This window comes from Piliocolobus tephrosceles, chromosome 10 (assembly GCF_002776525.5).
Source record: "Piliocolobus tephrosceles isolate RC106 chromosome 10, ASM277652v3, whole genome shotgun sequence".
Classification (NCBI taxonomy): Eukaryota; Metazoa; Chordata; class Mammalia; order Primates; family Cercopithecidae; genus Piliocolobus; species Piliocolobus tephrosceles.
The window spans coordinates 107,724,912-107,744,873 of NC_045443.1; the positions used below are offsets into that span (position 1 = coordinate 107,724,912).

Below are 19,962 nucleotides of genomic sequence, written 5' to 3' on the forward strand. Positions count from 1 at the left end.
AGACGGAGTCTCACTCTGTCGCCCAGGCTGGAGTGCAGTGGCGCAATCTCGGCTCACTGCAAGCTCTGCCTCCTGGGTTTACGCCATTCTCCTGCCTCAGCCTCCCGAGTAGCTGGGACTACAGGCGCCCATCATCTCGCCTGGCTAGTTTTTTGTATTTTTTAGTAGAGACGGGGTTTCACCTTGTAGGCCAGGATGGTCTCGATCTCCTGACCTCGTGATCCACCCGTCTCGGCCTCCCAAAGTGCTGGGATTACAGGCTTGAGCCACCATGCCTGGCCCCTTGTTTCTTTTTCAATTGAGATCCATATAGGATTCATATATTGCATTTGGCTGATTTTTTTTTTTTTTTTTTTTTTTTTTGCTGTCACCTATCTGTCCTAGAAAGTATGTCTTTTTTAATCCATATGTTCTCTTCTCACCAATTTATCTATTCAGTGCTTTCTGGCAATATATGTGTTGACAAAACTGGTTCATTTTTCCCATGATATTTCCAACAGTTTGTATTTTACTGATTGCAACCCTATGGTGTTGTTTTACCATGTTCATTTGTTTCCTGTATTTCCTATAAATTAGAACTAGGAGCTTGAACATATTCTGGTTTGATATTTTTTTGGCAAGAAAACTTTCTAGGTGGTATTACGTACTTTTATTTGGAAGTGATAATGCTTGGTTGTCTCTTAATTGTGACATGAGCAGCCACTTACTATCATTGCTCATTGCTTATCCATTCAGTTTATCATAAATTATAAAATGTTCATATTTTGATTCCTTCTTCATTTATTAGTTGGACTACTTTTTTTTTTTTTCTTTCTTTTTTTTGAGATGGAGCCTTGCTCTGTCACCCAGGCTGGAGTGCAATGGCGCAATCTCGGCTCACTACAACCTCTGCCTCCCAGGTTCAAGCAATTCCCTGCCTCATCCTTCCAAGTAGCTGGGATTACAGGTGCCTGCCACCAATGCTCAGCTAATTTTTGTTTATTTACTAGAGACAGGGTTTCACCATCTTGGCCAGGCTGGTCTTGAACTCCTGACTTCGTGATCCACCTGCCTCGGCCTCCCAAAGTGCTGGGATTATAGGCGTGAGCCACCATGCCCAGCCCTGGACTACTTTTATAAAAAGAAAACCTCTCATCAACTATTTGGTTGTCCTGAGTTATAGTTCATATAGGATAGGCAGGGTACATGCTTGGTTTTTATCATCATTTATCAGTTTTCATAATGAATTTGTTTCTTCTAACTCATTTGCATCCTCCAACAGTGAAGTGATCAATTAGGGCTATTTTTTGTTGTTTTTTGTTTAATCTCATTATGAATCCTAGATATCATCATATAAGTTTTAAACAGTGTCCTTAATGATGCTCAAATTGTCCCAGTTTTGGCTAATGGGAGGCTTTTCAAGTTAACTTTTGAGTTCTTTTCAGATTCTAGTGACCTTTGATAATTTCCTTGCTTTCTGCATTATTTAAGACATTTCTAGGCTCATCGTTTGCATTTCCTACTCTAGACCTGGAATTAGAGTTTCTTCCGTGAAGCTGATTTGTTTTAGCAGGAAATGATATTTAGAAACTGAAATAGGAAAAGTTCCCCTGTCCCCATCGCAGGGCATGCGACAGGGGGAGTGGCTCGCTTCTTCAGTGCCCCACTGCTCAAACCTCTAGGGGAGCATATAGACAGGCAGGTTGTGGGACTCTGTCCCCACTGCAGTGTCTAGGGGTGAATGTTTACAGCTGAAGCCCCAGTGGGCGTGTGTTACAGTGTGCTCTTTTAGTTTAACTATCCATAGGTAGCTTGTGTTAGTCAGCTCAATTAGACCCTTACCTTATCACAAGGACAGAGGGCTTTCTGTATCCTGGGTTTCTTGTCTTGGTGTACTGAAGAATCTGATCACATGTGGGCTTGGAGAATGGGTGTAAGGTTTTATCGAGTGGAAGTAGCTTTCAGCTTATAGGGGAGCCCGAAGGGAGATGGTTTTCTCCTGGAGTCAGGCCGCCAAGTGGCTTGACTCTTCTTTGACCAGCCTGACTGTTCTCCCACCACCCTGACTCTTCTCCCACTGCCCCATCCGAACTCTGCGTCGTTCTGCCAATCAATGGCCTAGGTCAGTCAGTGACCTGCCAGTGCCGGTCAATGTCTCTAGGTGTCAAGCCACTTGTGTCTTCTTCAGCCAGTCTGCTTCTCTTGATGTCCAGCCACTTGTGTGTCTGCCTGCTAGGGTCTTGGGGGTTTTTATAGGCACAGGATGGGGGCATGATAGACTAGGGTGGTCTTGGGGCATGGCAGACCAGGGTGGTCTTGGGAAATGCAATATTTGGGCATGAAGGCAGGAGTGCCTATCCTCACCTAGGTCCATGGGGACAGACCTGGGGGTGGAGCCCTCACCAGGGACCATGCCCTCCTCTACCCAGCACTTCCCTGCCCCACTTCTGTTTCAAAACCACAGTCTGGGTGTTGGGAGTTCTCACTGATTTTTTCTTTTCTTTTCTTTTTGAGACAGAGTCTCGTCTCGCTTTGTCGCCCAGCCTGGAGTGCAATCGCATGATCTTGGCTCACTGCAACCTCTGCCTCCTGGGTTCAAGTGATTTTCCTGCCTCAGCCTCCCAAGTAGCTGGGATTACAGGCACGTGCCACCACGTCCGGCTAATTTTGTATTTTTAGTAGAAATAGGGTTTTACCATGTTGGTCAGGCTGGTCTTGAACTCCTGACCTCAAGTGATCCACCTGCCTTGGCCTCCCAAAGTGCTGGAATTACAGGTGTGAGCTACCGCACCCGGCTATGTTTTTAGGTAGCCATTGTTTTTAGGTCTTTTCAGTGGACCAGGCTAGGAGGTGTTTCTTTCTCTTTTTTTTTTTTCATAAAGTACACCATCAGTGCATACTAATCCTTCCAGTTCGGATTCAGGACTACTTGGTTTTACTTAGTCTCATCAATATCGCATCTTTTTCCTTATCCCACATTGAAAATCTTGCTTCTTGGTAACATCAACATAATTTAATTCATCATTTGCTTTTGTCCAGTGGAACCAACATAATTTATCATTTGTATAATATTAATCCACATTTTACACAGAGCAGTCTCAGAATAAAAGTACCAGTAATACCATCAAGAGACTGGGCGTGGTGGCTCACGCCTGTAATCCCAGCACTTTGGGAGGCCAAGGTGGGTGGATCACAAGGTCAGGAGATTGAGACCATCCTGGCTAACATGGTGAAACCCCGTCTCTACTAAAAAACACACAAAAAATTAGCCAGGCGTGGTGGCGGGTGCCTGTAGTCCCAGCTACTCAGGAGGCTGAGGCAGGAGAATGGTGTGAACCTGGGAGGCAGAGCTTGCAGTGAGCCAAGATCACACCACTGCATTCCGGCCTAGGCGACAGAGCGAGACTGTCTCAAAAAAAAAAAAAAAAAACCATCAAGAATATGATTACTACTGAAAATTGGTTTTTAGTTCATTTTGTCCTTGGGGTATATATTCAGAGACGTTTCTAGCATCTATCCCTGTGCTTCCACCCTATTCTTTCCTTCCTGCATAGATTATTTTTTAAATTTCACACTTTATTATTCCATTAGAAATATTATATAGATGTATGTACTCATATCTCACTTCTTAGGGAAAGAAGAACATATTAAACACACTTTCCTTCTCCTTGCATTTTTTTTCTTCTTAACAATATATGCTGGTGACCATTCCATAGTAGAAAACCTTTTATTCCTTTTTAAAAATAACTTGATTGAGATATAATTCACATACCATACAATTTACCCATTTAAAGTGTACACTTCAGTGGTATTTTAGTGTATTTATAGAGTTTGTGCAACCATCACCACGATCAATTTTAGAACCATTTTATCACCCCTAAAATAAACCCCAAACCCATTAGCACCCACTTTCCATTTCTCCCCTAAACCCCCAATTTCAACTGATTTGAGACCAAATCAATCTCTATAGATTTGCCTGTCATGCACATTTCATATAAATGGAATATTTTAATATATTATTCCTTCTTTCACTTAGCATAACATTTTTAAAGTCCATCCATGTTGTAGTATATATATCAGTACATCATTCCTTTTTATTGCTGAATAATACTCCATTGTATAGCTACATCATATTTTGTTTGTCCATTCATTGGTTAATGGACATTTAGGTTATTTTCACTTTTTGGCTATTATGAGTAATGCTACTATGAACATTCTTATACAAGTTTTTGTGTGGATATATGGGATTTTAAAGTTATTTTCTAAATTGACAAATACAAATTGTTTATGTTTATGGTATGCAATCTGATGTTTTGATACCATGGAATGGCTAAATCAAACTAATAAATATATGCATTACCTCACATACTAATTTTTTTGTGGTGAGAACATTTAACATCTATCCTCTTAACAATTTTCAAGTGTAAGATACATTAACTATAATTATATTATACAAAGATCTCTTGAATTTATTCCCCCAACTGAAATTTTGTATCCTTTGACCAGTATCTTTCCAATCTGTATACCTCCCTAATCCCCTGAAAGCCACCATTTTACTCTTCTGCTTCCATGAGTTCAGCTTTTTAAGATTCCACATATGAATGAGATCATGCAGTATTTGTCTTTCTGTGCCTGGCTTATTTCATTTAACATAGTGTCCTTCATTTAACATAGCTCATCCATGTTGTTGTAAATGACAGGATTTCCTTCTTTTTGAAGGCTGAATAGTATTCCATTTTGCATATACCATGTTTTCTTTATGTATTCATTCACTGATGGATACATGGGATGATTCCATATGCTGGCCACTGAAATTAATGCTGCAGTGACAATCTAAATGCAGATAGTTCTTCAATATACTGATTTTTATTTCCCTTGGATATATACACACTAGTGGAATTGCTGGATTATATACTAGTTCTATTTTTAATTTTTGAGGAACCTCCATACTGTTTTCTGTAATGACTATACTAATTTACATTCCCATCCACAGTGTACCAGAATTCCCTTTTCTTCACATCCTCACCACCACTTGTTATCTTGTGTCGTTTTAATAATAGCTATTCTAACAGTTACGAGGTGATAGCTCATTTTAAAATTTACATTTCTTTGATGATTAGGGATGCTGAGCATTTTTTCATATACCCGTTGGCCATTTGTATGTCTTTAATAAATGTCTCTTTAGGTTCTTTGCCCATTGTTTAATCAGGTTATCTATTTTTTTTTTATATGAGTTTAGTTCCTTATATATTTTAGATATTAACCCCATTTTTGAATTGGGTTGTTTGGTTTTTTGTTGTTGGGTTTTAGGAGTTCTCTGTATATTCTGGATTTTTTTTTTCTTAGAGATAGGGTCTCACTCTGTTGCCCAGGCTGGAGTGTGCCATCATAGTTCACTGCAGCCTTGAACTCCTGGGCCCAAGTGATTCTCCCTCTTCAGCCTCCCAAGTAGCTGAGACTACAGGTACCTGCCACTGCACCTGGCTAATTTTCTGTAGAGATGGGATCTTCCTACAGTGCCCAGTCTGGTCTTCAGTCCCTTCAAGAGATCCTCCCACCTGGGCCTCCCAAAGTACTGGGATTATAAGCATCAGTCACTATGCCTGGCTTATTCAGGATGTTAATCCCTTATCAGGTACATGACTTGCAAATATTTTCTCCCATTCTCTGTGTTGCCTTTTTACTCTGTTGTCAGTGTCTTTTGATGCACAAAAGTTTTAAATTCTCATGAAGTCCAATTTGTCTAATTTTTTCTTTTGTTGCCTGTGCTTTTGATGTCATATCCAAGAAATCATTGCTAAATCCAGTGTTGTGAAACATTTACCCTATGTTTCCTTCTAACAGTCTGATGCTGTTGCCTAACAGTAATGCTGGCCTCAGAGAATGAGTTAGGAAGTTATGCTACTCTTCAACTTATTGGAAAAGTTTGAGAAGGATTTGGTGTTTGTTATTTTTTACTTTTTTATTTTTGAGACGAAGTTTCGCTCTTGTTGCCCAGGCTAGAGTGTAATGGCGTGATCTCGGCTCACCGCAACCTCCGCCTCCCAGATTCAAGCAATTCTACTGCCTCAGCCTCCTGAGTAGCTAGGATTACAGGCATGCACCACCACGCCAGCTAATTTTGTATTTTTAGTAGAGACAGAGTTTCTCCATGCCTCTACTGAAGGTCAGGGTGGTCTCGAACTCTCGACCTCAGGTGATCCACCTGCCTTGGCCTCCCAAAGTGCTGGGATTACAGATGTGAGCCACTGCGCCCACCCTGGTATTCGTTAATTTAAGTGTTGTGTGGAATTCACCAGTGAGGCCATCAGATCCAGGGCTTTTCTTTGTTGGGAGATTTTTTTTTTTTAGACGGAGTCTCTCTCTGTCACCTAGGCTGGAATGCAGTGGCGCAATTTCAGCTCACTGCAGCCTCTGCCTCCTGGGATGAAGCAATTCTCTGCCTCAGCCTCCCAAGTAGCTGAGATTACAGGCCACCACCCTTAGCTAATTTTTCTGTATTTTTAGTAGAGATAGGGTTTTACCATCTTGGCCAGGCTGGTCTTGAACTCCTGACCTCGTGATACACCCATCTTGGCCTCCCAAAGTGCTGGGATTACAGAGCTTGCAATGAGCTGAGATCATGCCATTGCACTCCAGTCCGGGCAACGGTGCGAGACTCCCATCTAAAAAAAAAATGTATTTTTGGCCGGGTGCGGTGACTCACGCCTGTAATCCTAGCACTTTGGGAGGCTGAGGCAGGCAGATCACATGAGACCAGGAGTTCGAGACCAGCCTGGCCAACATGGTGAAACCCTGTCTCTGTTAAAAATACAAAAATTCGCCAGGCATGGTGGTACATGTCTGTAATCCCAGCTACTCGGGAGGCTGAGATGGAAAAATCGACCCTGGGAGGCAGAGGTAGCAGTGAGCCAAGATCATGCCTCTGTATTACAGCCTGGGTGACAGAGGAAGACTCTGCCTCACAAAAAAAAAGAAAGAAAGAAAAAATGTATTTTTAATTTCCACAAGTTTGTTAATTTACCAGTTTTGTTTCTGTTAATGATTTCGAACTTCATCCCGTTGTAGTCAAATAAGATACTCTGTATGATACCTATCTTTTAAAATCTACTGAAACATTTTTTTTTTTTTTGGACACAGTCTCACTCTGTCACCCAGGCTGGAGTGCAGTGGCGAGATCTCAGTCTCTATATGTCTCAGTTTTCTATATGTCTGCTAGATCTAGTTGGTTTATTTTGTTGTTTAAGTCCTGTATTTTCTAACTTATATTCTGCTTGTTCTATCCATTATTGAGACTGAATGCTGAAGTCTCAAACTATTATTATACAATTGTCTTTTTCTGTGTTCAATTCTGTCAGTTTTAGCTTCATATATTTTGATGGTCTGTCATTAGATGTGAAAATGTTTATAATTGCTTATAATCTTGCTGTATTGAACCTTTTATTAATAATGTCCTTCTTTGTCTCTTATACTCTTTTAAAATTTAAAGTTATTTCATCTGATATTAATATAGTCACCCTGTTGTCTTTTGTTTATTATTTGAATGGAATATCTTTTTCTATCCTTTCACTTTCAATTTAGTTATGTCTTTGGATCTAAAATGAGTCTCCTGTTGACAGCATTACTTGGATCGTGTGGTTTCTTGGGGGGTTTTTTTTGAGACGGAGTTTCACTCTTGTTGCCCAGGCTGGAGCGCAATGGCATGATCTCAGCTCACTGCAACTTCTGCCTCCCTGGTTCAAACGATTCTCCTGCATCGGCCTCCTGAGTAGCTGGGATTACAGGTGCTTGCCACCACGCCCAGCTAATTTTTTGTATTTTCAGTTGAGACAGGGTTTCACCATGTTGACCAGGCTGGTCTTGAACTCCTGACCTCAAATGATCTGCCCGCTTCGGCCTCCCAAAGTTCTGGGATTACAGGCATGAGCCACCGTGCCCAGCATGGATCACATGTTTTTTATCCATTCTGCCAATCACTGTCCTTTCATTGGATAGTCAATCTATTTATATTTAAAGTGATTACTGATAAACAGCAACTTCTGTCATTTTGCTATTTGCTTTCTATATGCATTATAGCTTTTTTGTCCCTCATTTCCTGCTTTACTGTCTTTTGTGTTTAGTTGATTTTTTATGGTGAAATGTTTAAATTCCTTTCTCCTTTCCTTTGTGTATATTCTATAGCTATTTTCTTTGTGGTTACCATGGGGATTACATCCTAAAGTTCTATCACTGTGATTTGAATTTATACAAGTTTAACTACAATAACATATAAAAACTCTGCTCATTACAGCTACATCCCCACCCCTTTCAGTTGTTCATGTCACAAAATGACGTCTTTACACATTGTGTGCCCAAAAACATAAACTAATAACTCTTTTAAATGCGTTAATCTCTTAAATTATATACAAAACAAAATGTGGGGTTATAAACCAAAATTACACTAATGCTAGCCATTCAGCTATTAATAATTGTGTTGTTTTAAATGTATAGTCTCTTAAATTATGTAGAGAACAAAAAGTGGATTTACAGACCATTGTTACACTAATACTAGCTTTCATAATTGCTCATGTATTTGCCTTTATTGAGATCTTTCTTTCTTATACAGCTTTGAGTTACTTCCTAGTATCTTTTCACTTTACCTTGCAGGACTTATTTGAGCATTCTTCCAAGGCAAGTGTAGTTTTAACAAAGTCTCGGGGCCGGGCGCAGTGGCTCACGCCTATAATCCCAGCACTTTGGGAGGCCAAGGCGGGCGGATCACGAGGTCAGGAGATCGAGACCATCCTGGCTAACACAGTGAAACCCCGTCTCTACTAAAAATACAAAAAAATTAGCTGGGCGTAGTGGCGGGCGCCTGTAGTCCCAGCTACTCGGGAGGCTGAGGCAGGAGAATGGCGTGAACCCGGGAGGCGGAGCTTGCAGTGAGCCGAGATCGCGCCACTGCACTCCAGCCTGGGTGGCAGAGCAAGACTCCGTCTCAAAAAAAAAAAAAAAAAAAAGCAAAACAAAGTCTCTTAGCTTTTGCTTATCTGGGAATGTAGCTTTTGCTTATCTGGGAATGTCTTAATTTATTCCTTACTTTTTTTTTCTTTCTTTTTTTTGGAGATGGAGTCTCACTTCATTGCCCAGGATGGAATGCAGTGGCATGATCTCCACTCACTGCAATCTCCACCTCCTGGGTTCAAGCAGCTCTCCTGCCTCAGCCTCCTGAATAACTGGGACTACAGGTGTGCATCACCATGCCCAGCTAATTTTTGTATTTTTAGTAGAGATGGGGTTTTGCCACATTGGCCAGGCTAGTCTAGAACTCCTGACTTCAAGTGATCTCCCTACCCCAGCCTCCCAAAGTACTGAGATTATAGGCATGAGCTACCACACCCAGCCTCTCCCTTACTTTTGAAGGACAATTTTGCCAGATATATGATTCTTGGTTGACAGTTCTTTCTCTTAGTATCTTGATATATTATCCCACTGCTTTCTGGCCTCCAAAGTTTCTGATTAGAAATTTGCTGATGATCTTAATGAGGATCTCTTGTATGTGACTAGTCAGTCTCTTGATGCCTTCAGAATGTTCTCTTTGCCTTTGGCTTTTGACAGTTTGATTTTTTTGTTGTTACTGTTTTTTCAGGAGTAGAAGTTTATTTTAAAAGGCCTTAGAGGCCAGGTGTGGCTCACGCCTGTAATCCCAGCACTTTCGGAGGCCGAGGCAGGCAGATCATGTGGTCAGGAGTTTGAGACCAGCCTGGCCAATATGGTGGAACTCCATCTCTACCAAAAAAAAACAAAAATTAGCCTGGAGTGGTGGCATGCGCCTATAGTTCTAGCTACTTGGGAGGCTGAGGCAGGAGAATTGCTTGAACCTGGGAGGCAGAGGTTGCAGTGAGCCAAGATCACGCCATTGCACTTCAGCTTGGGCAACAGAATGAGACCCTGTCTCAAAAAATAAATAAATAAATAAATAAATAAATAAATAAATAAATAAATAAATAATCAAAATAATAAAAGGCCTTAGAACAGAAAAGAAAGGAAGTGCACTTGGAAGAGACCCAAGCAGGCACATGAAGTTTAAAGAAAGAAGGTCAAGCACCAACAGTTTGATTTTAATGTGTCTCAGTGTCTGTCTCTTTCAGTTCATCTTTCTTGGAGTTTATTCTGCTTCTTAGATGTTTATATTTATATTTAATCAAATTGATGAAGTTTTCATACATTATTTCTTCATATATTCTGTCTGTCCCTTTCTCTTTGTCTTTTCTTTCTGGGACTCCCACAGTGCATATACTGGCCTACTTAATGGTATCCCACATGTTCCTTAGGCTCTGTTCACTTTTCTTCAATATTTTTCTCTTTCTATTTCTCAGACTTGATAATTTCCATTGACCTGTCTTCAAGTTCATGGATTCTTTTGTCTGCCTTCCTAAATCTGCCTTTGAATCCCTCTAGTGAATTTTTAATTTCAATATTGTACTTTTTAGCTCCAAGATTTCTTTTTCCTTTCTCTTTAGGTTTTCTCTGTATTGGCATTTCCATTTTGTTAATACATCGTTTTCTTGATGTTCTCCACATCTTCATGAGTTCTTTGAGCATCTTTAAGACAGTAGTTTTAAAGTCCTTATCTAGTTGATATGCCATCAGGTCTCTTTCAGAGAACTTCTATTGATTCATTTTTTTCTCTGTTTTTATTTTTATTTTATTTATTTATTTATTTTTGAGACAGAGTCTCACTCCATTGTCCAGGTGGAGTGCAGTGGCACAATCTTAGCTCACTGCAACCTCCACCTCCTGGGTTCATGCAATTCTCCTGCCCCAGCCTCCTAAGTAGCTGGGATTACAGGCTAATACAAAAATTAGCCATCACACCTGGCTAATTTTTGTATTTTTAGTAGAGACAGGTTTCACTATGTTGACTAGACTGATCTTGGAACTCCTGACCTCAAGTGATCCAACTGCTTTGGCCTCCCAAAGTGGTAGGATTACAGGCATGAGCCACCGTGCCTGGTCTGTTTTCAAATTTTTTAAACAATTTTATTCTAAAAAATAGAAACAGGGTGTCATTATGCTGCTCAAACTGGTTTCAAACTCCTGGCCTCAAGGGATCCTTCTGCCTTAGCCTCCCAAAGTGTTGGGATTATAGGTATGAGCCACTGTACCTGGCCTTATATTTTTCCTTTAGATGTATCATATTTTATTGTTTCTTTTTATGCTTTGTGACTTTTTTGGTTGAAAAGTGGACACTGGAATCTCATACTGCAGTAACTCTGGAAATTAGGTTCTCTCTTTTCCCAGGGGTTTACTGTTTTTTTGTTATTGTTTTTGTTTTTTTGATTGGTGTAGACTGGGCCAAAGAATAGGCTAAAGTGTAAAGTTAAGTTAGGGTGAGCACAGTGGCTTATGCCTACAATCTCAGCACTTTGGGAGGCCACGATGAGTGGTTGAGCTCAAGAGTTTGAGACTAACCTGGGCAACATGGCAAGACCCTGTCTCTACTAAAAATACAGAAATATAGCTTGGTGCGGTGGTGTGTACCTGTGGTCTCAGCTACTCAGGAGGCTGAGGTTGGCAGATTGCTTGAGCCTGGTAGGCGGAGGTTGCAGTGAACCAAGATTGGGCCACTGCACTCCAGCCTGAGTGACAGAGCCAGACCCTGTCTCAAAAAAAAAAAAAAAAAATTAAATTAAAAAAAAAATTATCTCAGGTCTTTTCTGAGCCATTGCATTTCTCTGGACATGTGTGGTCACTTCCTAAATTTTCCCATATATGCAGTTGCTTTTTAATGTCTTAGTCTTAAATGTCTGGTTTCCAAAAGGGGAGAATGAGAAAAATTAAAGGGACAGAAAAAAAGGATCCAGACCTATAAATCCTCTAGAAGTCACTTCAGTCAGAGGGGGAAGGACTTGCAATAATGGTAGAAGATGCAACAACAATGGCCTCCCTCTCTTTGTCTGCACCTCTGTGATCAGAACTAGCACTCAGGTCACAGATGCCCAGTATTGGAGGACTAGGTCCTTTCTGTTCACTCTCGCTCCAGCAAGCTGTGTGCACGCTGCACCAGGAACATGTGTTTGGGGCTGGGGGTGGGAGATGAAACCTGCTGCTGTGCTAAGGGCTGAAATTGGTTGAAATTAGCCTCACTTTGCTGTCCAAGCTTTCCACTGGATGTTGCAAGCACTCAGTATTCCAACAATTACACTGGTAGAATCCGTGTGTTGTAATTATTTTGGAATACCAGAGCAGTTGTTCACTAGGTGAGGAGACAGATTTCAGGTGCTTCCTACTCCACCACCCTCTCAGAATCTCGCCTCCTCAAACAGTTTCGAAACTAAAAGTAAAATTTATGCCTACATATTGTATTAGTCAGGGTTATCCTAATCAACCGTATATCCTATTGGTTAGTCAGAACTAATAGGATATAGGTATATATAAAAGAGAGTTTATTACAAGAGAATTGGCTCACACAATTACAAGGCAAATCATGATAGACCATCTGCAAGCTGGAGAAAGAGAAAATCCAGTAGTGGCTCAGTCCAAAGCCAAAAGCTTCAAGGCCAGGGAAGACAACAGTGTAGCCTTCAGCATGCAGCCGAAAGGCCAAGAGCCCAAGGAGGCTGTTGCACACATATTTACTTTCATTTTTGCTTTTATAAATGAGGGCTTTTCTTTCCTTATGTCTTCTGACTGATTTTGTCTATGAAAGCTATTGATTTGGTTTCTGTAGTTTTTCTGTTGATTCTTTTGGACACAGAATTATATATAACATGCAAATTCCAATTTTTCCTGTCAAACTTTTATGCTTCTAACTGCTTTCTCATGTCTATTAGCTAAAACTTTCAACACAGTAATTAAACTGTAGTAAAGGTAGTGGGCTTTTTTTTTCTTGTTCCTGAGTTTAGTGGGAAATACTCTCATATTTTTCTATTAAGTAAGATCCTGGTTTGGGAATGAAGTTTATATTTATTTTATGTTACTTATTTTATTATTGAAGTATACCATCAATTCTTACACAGTTTGGTGTTCTATCATTCCTTCTTCACCACTTTTTTTTTTTTCTCCTTTGAGATGGAGTCTCACTCTGTCACCCAGGCTGGAGTGCAGTGGTACAATCTTGGCTCACTGCAGCCTCCGCCTCCCACGTTCAAGGAATTCTTCTGCCTCAGCTTCTCAAGTGTTTGGGACTACAGGTACACGTCACCATGCCTGGCTAATTTTTGTATTTTTAGTAGAAACAGGGTTTCGCCATGTTGGCCAGGCTAGTCTTGAACTCCTGACCTCAGGTAATCCACCCTCCTTGGCCTCCAAAGTGCTGGGATTACAGGCGTGAGCCACCATGCCTGACCCATTTTTTTTTTTTTTTTTTTTTGCTTTGAGACAGGATCTCTGTCACCCAGGCTGGAGTACAGTACGTGATCATGGCTCACTGTAGCCTCAACCTCTTAAACTCAAATGATCCTCGCATCTCAGCCTGCCAAGTAGCTGGGACCACAGTGTGCATCACCACACCCAGCTATTTTTCTTTTATTATTATTATTTTTTCAGAGTCAGGGTCTCACTATGTTGCCTAGGCTAGTCTTGAACTCCTGGGCTCAAGTGATCCTCCTACCTTGACCACCCAAAGTTCTGGGATTACAGACGTGAGCTACTGCACCCAGCCTCCTTCATTGTTTAAGCTAGAATAGTTCTATGGAGTGAAACATTCCTTCATCATCACCTGTCTTTTCATTTTTTTGAAAAAAGGACAATAGAATTTTTTTAAGGATTTGTGCTAGAGATTTCACTCCCCTGTCATATTTTCTTGAAAAATTATTTGTATCCTTTCTCTTAAGACAGATTGGCTAATGTTTTTCTTAAACTAGTACACCTATGGTTCATTTAAGGAAATCTCCCAAGAGTTATTAGCTAATATAAAATGCTGCTAAGAGTAGCCATTTGCATTTTGTAAACACTTGCCTAATTCTGGTGAGTCAGATGTTTGAGTTTGAACCTGCATTTTATTTATTAGAATGGCCCAAATATAATAGATGTTTTAACATTTCATTTTAGAAGTATGGATATTGAATTTAGTAAGATGACCCGTGTAGTAGTTTTGAGAATGAAGCATTTTTTTTCTTCCAATAAAGGGAAACCCACCATGTAAAAATACAGTAGACTTGGTGTTAACTTATATTGACTTGAAGTAGGATGTATTTTCATTAGCATTTGAGTGTTATCTGAGAAGGCTTTAATATTTTTGTTTTCCTTCTTTTTTTTTTTTTTTTTTTTTTTTTTTCGAGACAGAGTCTTGCTCTGTCACCCAGGCTGGAGCCCAGTGGCGTGATCTCGGCTTACTGCAACCTCCACCTCCCAGGTTCAAGGGATTCTCCTGCCTCAGCCTCCTGAGTAACTGGGATTACAGGCACACACCACCACACCCGGCTAATTTTTGTATTTTTAGTAGAGATGGGGTTTCACCATGTTGGTCAGGCTGGTCTCAAACTCCTGACCTCGTGATCCGCCTGCCTTAGCCTCCCAAAGTACTGGGATTACAGATTTGAGCCACTGTACCTGGCCTAATATTTTTCTTATTAGCACATTTTTGTTTCTCTGCTGATATGTCTTACATTTTCAGAGCTTTGTCTTCCGAAGTGTTTGTAGGTTGGTGTTTAATATACATTGTATATTCATATTCAGTATAATTGGTGATGATGAGTAGTAGGGCAAGGAGTATTGGTTAGGAGAGGCCAAGCTGATATTGAAAATATAACTTGGTAAAATCTAAAAAGTAGATAATTTCACAAGATAATAGGAAGCTGTTTGTATATCTTATTATACATTCATATTTAATACTCAATCAGGCATCTATCATTTCCCGTAAAAAAGAAGCCAAAGCTGAAGAACTTCAGGAGGCCAAGGAGAAGTTAGCCAGCCTAGAGAGAGAAGCATCAGTAAAGAGAAATCAGACCCGTGAATTCGATGGTACTGAAGTTTTAAAGGGAGATGAGGTAAGCTGAACAATTTCATGGGACAAGGGTGTAAGTATTGTTTTTTTAATGTGAAACTATTAGTGTGTTTGACTTTCTTAGTTTGAATGTTAATATTGGGAAGTTAATCTTATTTTATAAGACTTATTTAAAACTGAATAGTCTTTTTGCAATAATACTGAGATTTTTTTTTTCTTTTTCTTTTTCTTTTCTTTTTGAGATGGAGTTTTACTCTTGTCACCCAGTCTGGAGTGTGATGGCGGGATCTCTGCTCACTGCAACCTCCACCTACCGGGTTCAAGTGATTCTTCTGTCTCAGCCTCCCACATAGCTGGGATTACAGATGCCTGCTACCACACCCAGCTAATTTTTGTGTTTTTAGTAGAGACAGGGTTTTACCATGTTGGCCAGGCTGGTCGAACTCCCGACCTTGGATGATCCGCCTGCCTTGGCCTCCTAAAGTGCTGGGATTACAGGCGTGAGCCATCACACCCGGCCATACTGAGAATTTCTTGATGTAAAATGGCAGATACGTTAGTGATTTTATGAGATACTATATTCCAAATTTTCACTTTTTTTTTGTTTTTTTTGTTTTTTTTGGAGATGGAGTCTTGCTCCATCACCCAGGCTGGAGTGCAGTGGCGTGATCTTGGCTCACTGCAGTCACCGCCTTCTGGGTTCAAGTGATTCTCCTACCTCAGCCTCGTGAGTAGCTGGGATTACAGGTGGATGCCACCACATCCGGCTAATTTTTGTATTTTTAGTAGAGATGGGCTTTCACCATGTTGGTAAGGCTGGCAAACTCCTGACCTCATGATCCGCCTGCCTCAGCCTCCCAAAGTGCTGGGATTACATGTGTGAGCCACCGTGCCCGGCCCCAAATTTTCATTTCTTAATTAAGTGAATTTATATTGGATTTAATTATTTATAAATATTAAATTATAAAAGTGAAAAACGGCCGGGCGCGGTGGCTCAAGCCTGTAATCCCAGCACTTTGGGAGGCCGAGACGGGCGGATCACGAGGTCAGGAGATCGAGACCATCCTGGCTAATACTGTGAAACCCCGTTTCTACTAAAAATACAAAAAACTAGCCGGGCGAGGTGGTGGGCGCCTGTAGTCCCAGCTACTCGGGAGGCTGAGGCAGGAGAATGGCGTAAACCCGGGAGGCGGAGCTTGCAGTGAGCTGAGATCCGGCCACTGCACTCCAGCCTGGGCGACAGAGCGAGACTCCGTCTCAAAAAAAAAAAAAAAAAAAAAAAAAGTGAAAAACATTAGTAGCAAACAGATAATACAAAAATCTGTATTTGTTGGTAAATGTATTTCCATAAAGGGCTAAGACAATATCATTAAGTTATTTTGTCAGTAATGTATACTTGTCTGGTGGGACTGACATGATTAAAATGACCTCATCATAGAGGCTTACAAGTTTAAAAAAATACAATTGTATCTCACATTGCTACATACTTTAAATTTTGAACAATGCTTTAACAGCTTTTGTTTCATTTATCCTTCTGTCAGACTCATAAGATTAGTAGGACAAATAATATTTTTTTATAGATGGCTAAACTCAAGCACCAAAAAATGTAATTTTCCATCCTCTTTTCATAAAATTAGCCCAGGAATGAATGAATACATGAAGTCAAATATCTTAGCTTGGTGCTTTTTTAGCAAAATAAAGTGATAGGTCATATTTTAATTCCTAAACATTGTCTGGACTTTACCAATTTTTACAGGCTTTTAAATTTTGTATTAGCTACTAGATCTCAGCAAAAGCTATTGTGGAAAGCTACTCTTGTCCAAACCTCATTTTTGACTTTGAAAAGTTATTGAATCCATACTGTTACAAATTGGCATGAACTTCACTGTGCCAAACAAATGAATTGTTCCCATAGTACCACTTTTCTCTGTGGTACTTCTGCTTGTACCCTCCCAATGTGCCTTTTAGCTTGTTGGGGAAGTAGTAGATTCAGGAAGTCAACATGTGATTGAAAAATTCCCTTGGCTTTTAACATCCACTTCCAAATTGTTTTAAGACATGGGAGTGTTTTAAACGATATTTGGAAGTCAACAGTGTATGCTTCATGACATCCTTGCTGTCTGGAGGAAAAAACAAAAGATTAATTATGCAGCAATTTCACTTTATAAGAGAGTATGCCACCTCCTGGCATTTTTATCTTTTCTTAAGAAAATGCTGCCTAAATGACAAAAAATACTAATTGTTATGGCTGTATTTGGCATAAATAGTACTTATAATTCATATTAGATGTTCCCTCTGTGCAAATGTGAGGGAAAAAACCTAGTGCCAAGTTATTAGTCTTTTTCTTTTTTTTTTTTTGAGATGGAGTCTCGCTCTGTCGCCCAGGCTGGAGTGCAGTGGCCAGATCTCAGCTCACTGCAAGCTCCGCCTCCCGGGTTCACGCCGTTCTCCTGCCTCAGCCTCCCAAGTAGTTGGGACTACAGGTGCCCACCACCTCGCCCGGCTAGTTTTTTTTTTGTAGTTTTTAGTAGAGATGGGGTTTCACCATGTTAGCCAGGATGGTCTCAATCTCCTGACCTTGTGATTCGCCCGTCTCGGCCTCCCAAAGTGCTGGGATTACAGGCGTGAGCCACCGCACCCGGCCTATTAGTCTTTATTTTTGAGAAATCATGGTGAACAGGAGAAGGATCTAATGACAGGAAAAAAAAAGCATTCTTTTTTTTAAGGGGAAAAAGATAGCATTTGGAAATGATAATTTTTGAACAATAATCTGGTCGGAAACAGAACAAATCAAGTAAGGTATTTGGCAGTTACCTAAAAGAACAGAAGGTATTGGGGAACATTAAGCATAATTTTATAAAGAACAAATCTTGGTATACCGATTTTATTTTCTACTTTGATAAAGTGATAGGCCATATGGACAAAATAAAAGAAGTTTCTTATATTTAAAATTATATAATACAGCTGGAAGTATAATTCACTGAGGTGCCTAATTTGGTATCACATGGTTCACTGAGGTTTCTGGTTTGATATCACATAGTAATCTCCAAAAAGTTATGTCCTTTGCCCCCCATCTGTTAACACAGTTGGTGAGAAGGTATTGATAATTAGTGGCATGGTGTTTGGAAAGAACACTATGCCAGGAATCACACGCAAAATGAGGGGGAATCACGTTTATTGAGCACTTTTTATACAAAGCTCTATGCCAGGTACTTAGCAAACAGATACTTTTTTACTTCTTATGAAAGGTGTTGTTATCATTTCCCTTTCACAGTTGAGTGATGCTCAAGGAGACTGCAGTTTCACACAGCTAGTAAGTGGCCAAGCTAAAACCCAGGACCTCTCCAAGGTCTGTTGACCTTGAACAAATTACGTGACCTCCCTGAGGCCTCTCTATCTGTAAAATGGGGCTGATTGCTCTTTATTATCTCTGGGAAAGGACATGAAATAATAGATGCTAAAGCTTCTGAGAAACTCAAAGGCTCAGTCAACATATAACACCTGGCATCTGAAAGTAATCATTCCCATGGGTGGTATGTTACTATGTGTGTGAGAGGCAGCACAGTGGAGTGGTTAAGAGTGGCTCTACAACTTGGTTGTTTGAGTGCAAATCCTGGTTTTGCCGCTTACCAGATGGATGACCTTGGATGAGTTCCTTACCGTCTTTATGCTCAGCTGTAAAATGTGAATGTTTGTAGGATATAACTTCTAAAATTATTTTGAGGATTAATTGAACATGCTTAGAACAGCACTAGGCACATAGTAAATGCTCAGTGTGTTAGTTCTTAGTATTTGTATATTTTTGTTATTCACTTGGATGAAGAATTTGAAAGCTAGAAATATAGTTTACAGCTTAAAAGGTGAAACTAGTATTTCTCAGGCTGGGAGCAATTTAGTGGAAATAAATGTGAAATAGTTTCTGTTTAGGAGTAAATAATTTACACAAATTTAAGATAGAATAAGATAGCACTAATGAGAGTAATTTTAGCTGCCATTCTCTGAGCAGTTACTGCATGCTCAGTCTTGAGAGCTTAAAAAATACAGCTTTAGTGATGGTTATACAGCAACGTGAATGTACTTAAAGCCACAGAACTGTATACTTAAAAATAGTTAAAGCGGTAAATTTTATGTTATCTCACAATATACCCTAATTCATCCTCTTGGAAAGCCTCTGAAGTAAATATTACCTCCATTTTGTAACCTAAGAAACAGAGACATTGAAATAATTTGCCCAAAGTCACACAGTTAGCAGGTAAGAGAATATTGCCATCAAATGTGAATCCTAAAATTTACCCATTCCAGTAGTGCCTTGGAGACGGCACCATTAGAATGGGTAAATTTTAGGATTCATATTTGACTCTAAAGAGGACTACACTGTGAACAATCATTAATTGGAAGTGTTTATTTGCGGGGAATTATATGACAGCCATTTGTTTGGATGTAAAACTTTATTCCTTGATTGTCCATATGTAGTTGTTTGATTGATCTTATCTTGGAAAAATTTAGGAACATAACGTGTTAATAAACATAGATGTAACAAGTTCTAGACGTATACAGTGATACAGTGATTTATATTCGTTTGTCATTTTCTTTTTAGAGGTCCATTAGCAGTTTTTAGTTTGGTGGTGAAGTATACATTTTGATGCTTCCTACTGCCATTAAAGTTAATATTCCAGATGTTACATACTGTCTAAGAGTTTTAGCTCTTCTGATTGCAGATGCTATAGACATTTTTTCTTTACTAGGCCTTTTTATTAGTATTTCATTGGTTTTCCTTATTAGTAAAAGATGAAGTTTCTAGAATTACTTTCCCTCCATTGTACTTTATCATTTTAACATTTTATTTTCATAAAGTAAGACAATACACAGGAATAAGCACAGGCATGTATGTATCTCTTATTCTGCCAGAGTCCTGACATAAGTAGGAATTGCTTGAACAGTTGAAATGATCTTCTCAGTGATAAAAGATACATTTTCCTACTCATCCAGTCAATCTTGATTTCTTTCTCTTCATACCAGTATTTGGAAGATGATAGAAACTACACTCTATTAAA

General features: G+C 39.8%; 1 protein-coding gene across 1 annotated transcript in view; it reads left to right on the forward strand.

The window, feature by feature from the left end:
* Window positions 1–19,962, forward strand: part of IFT81 (intraflagellar transport 81) — a 91,570-nt gene that overhangs the window by 22,768 nt on the left and 48,840 nt on the right. Inside the window, exon 5 of the mRNA XM_026454625.1 lies at window positions 14,749–14,951. Coding sequence (XP_026310410.1) covers window positions 14,749–14,951 — 203 coding nt within the window. The remainder of the gene's footprint in view (window positions 1–14,748; window positions 14,952–19,962) is intronic.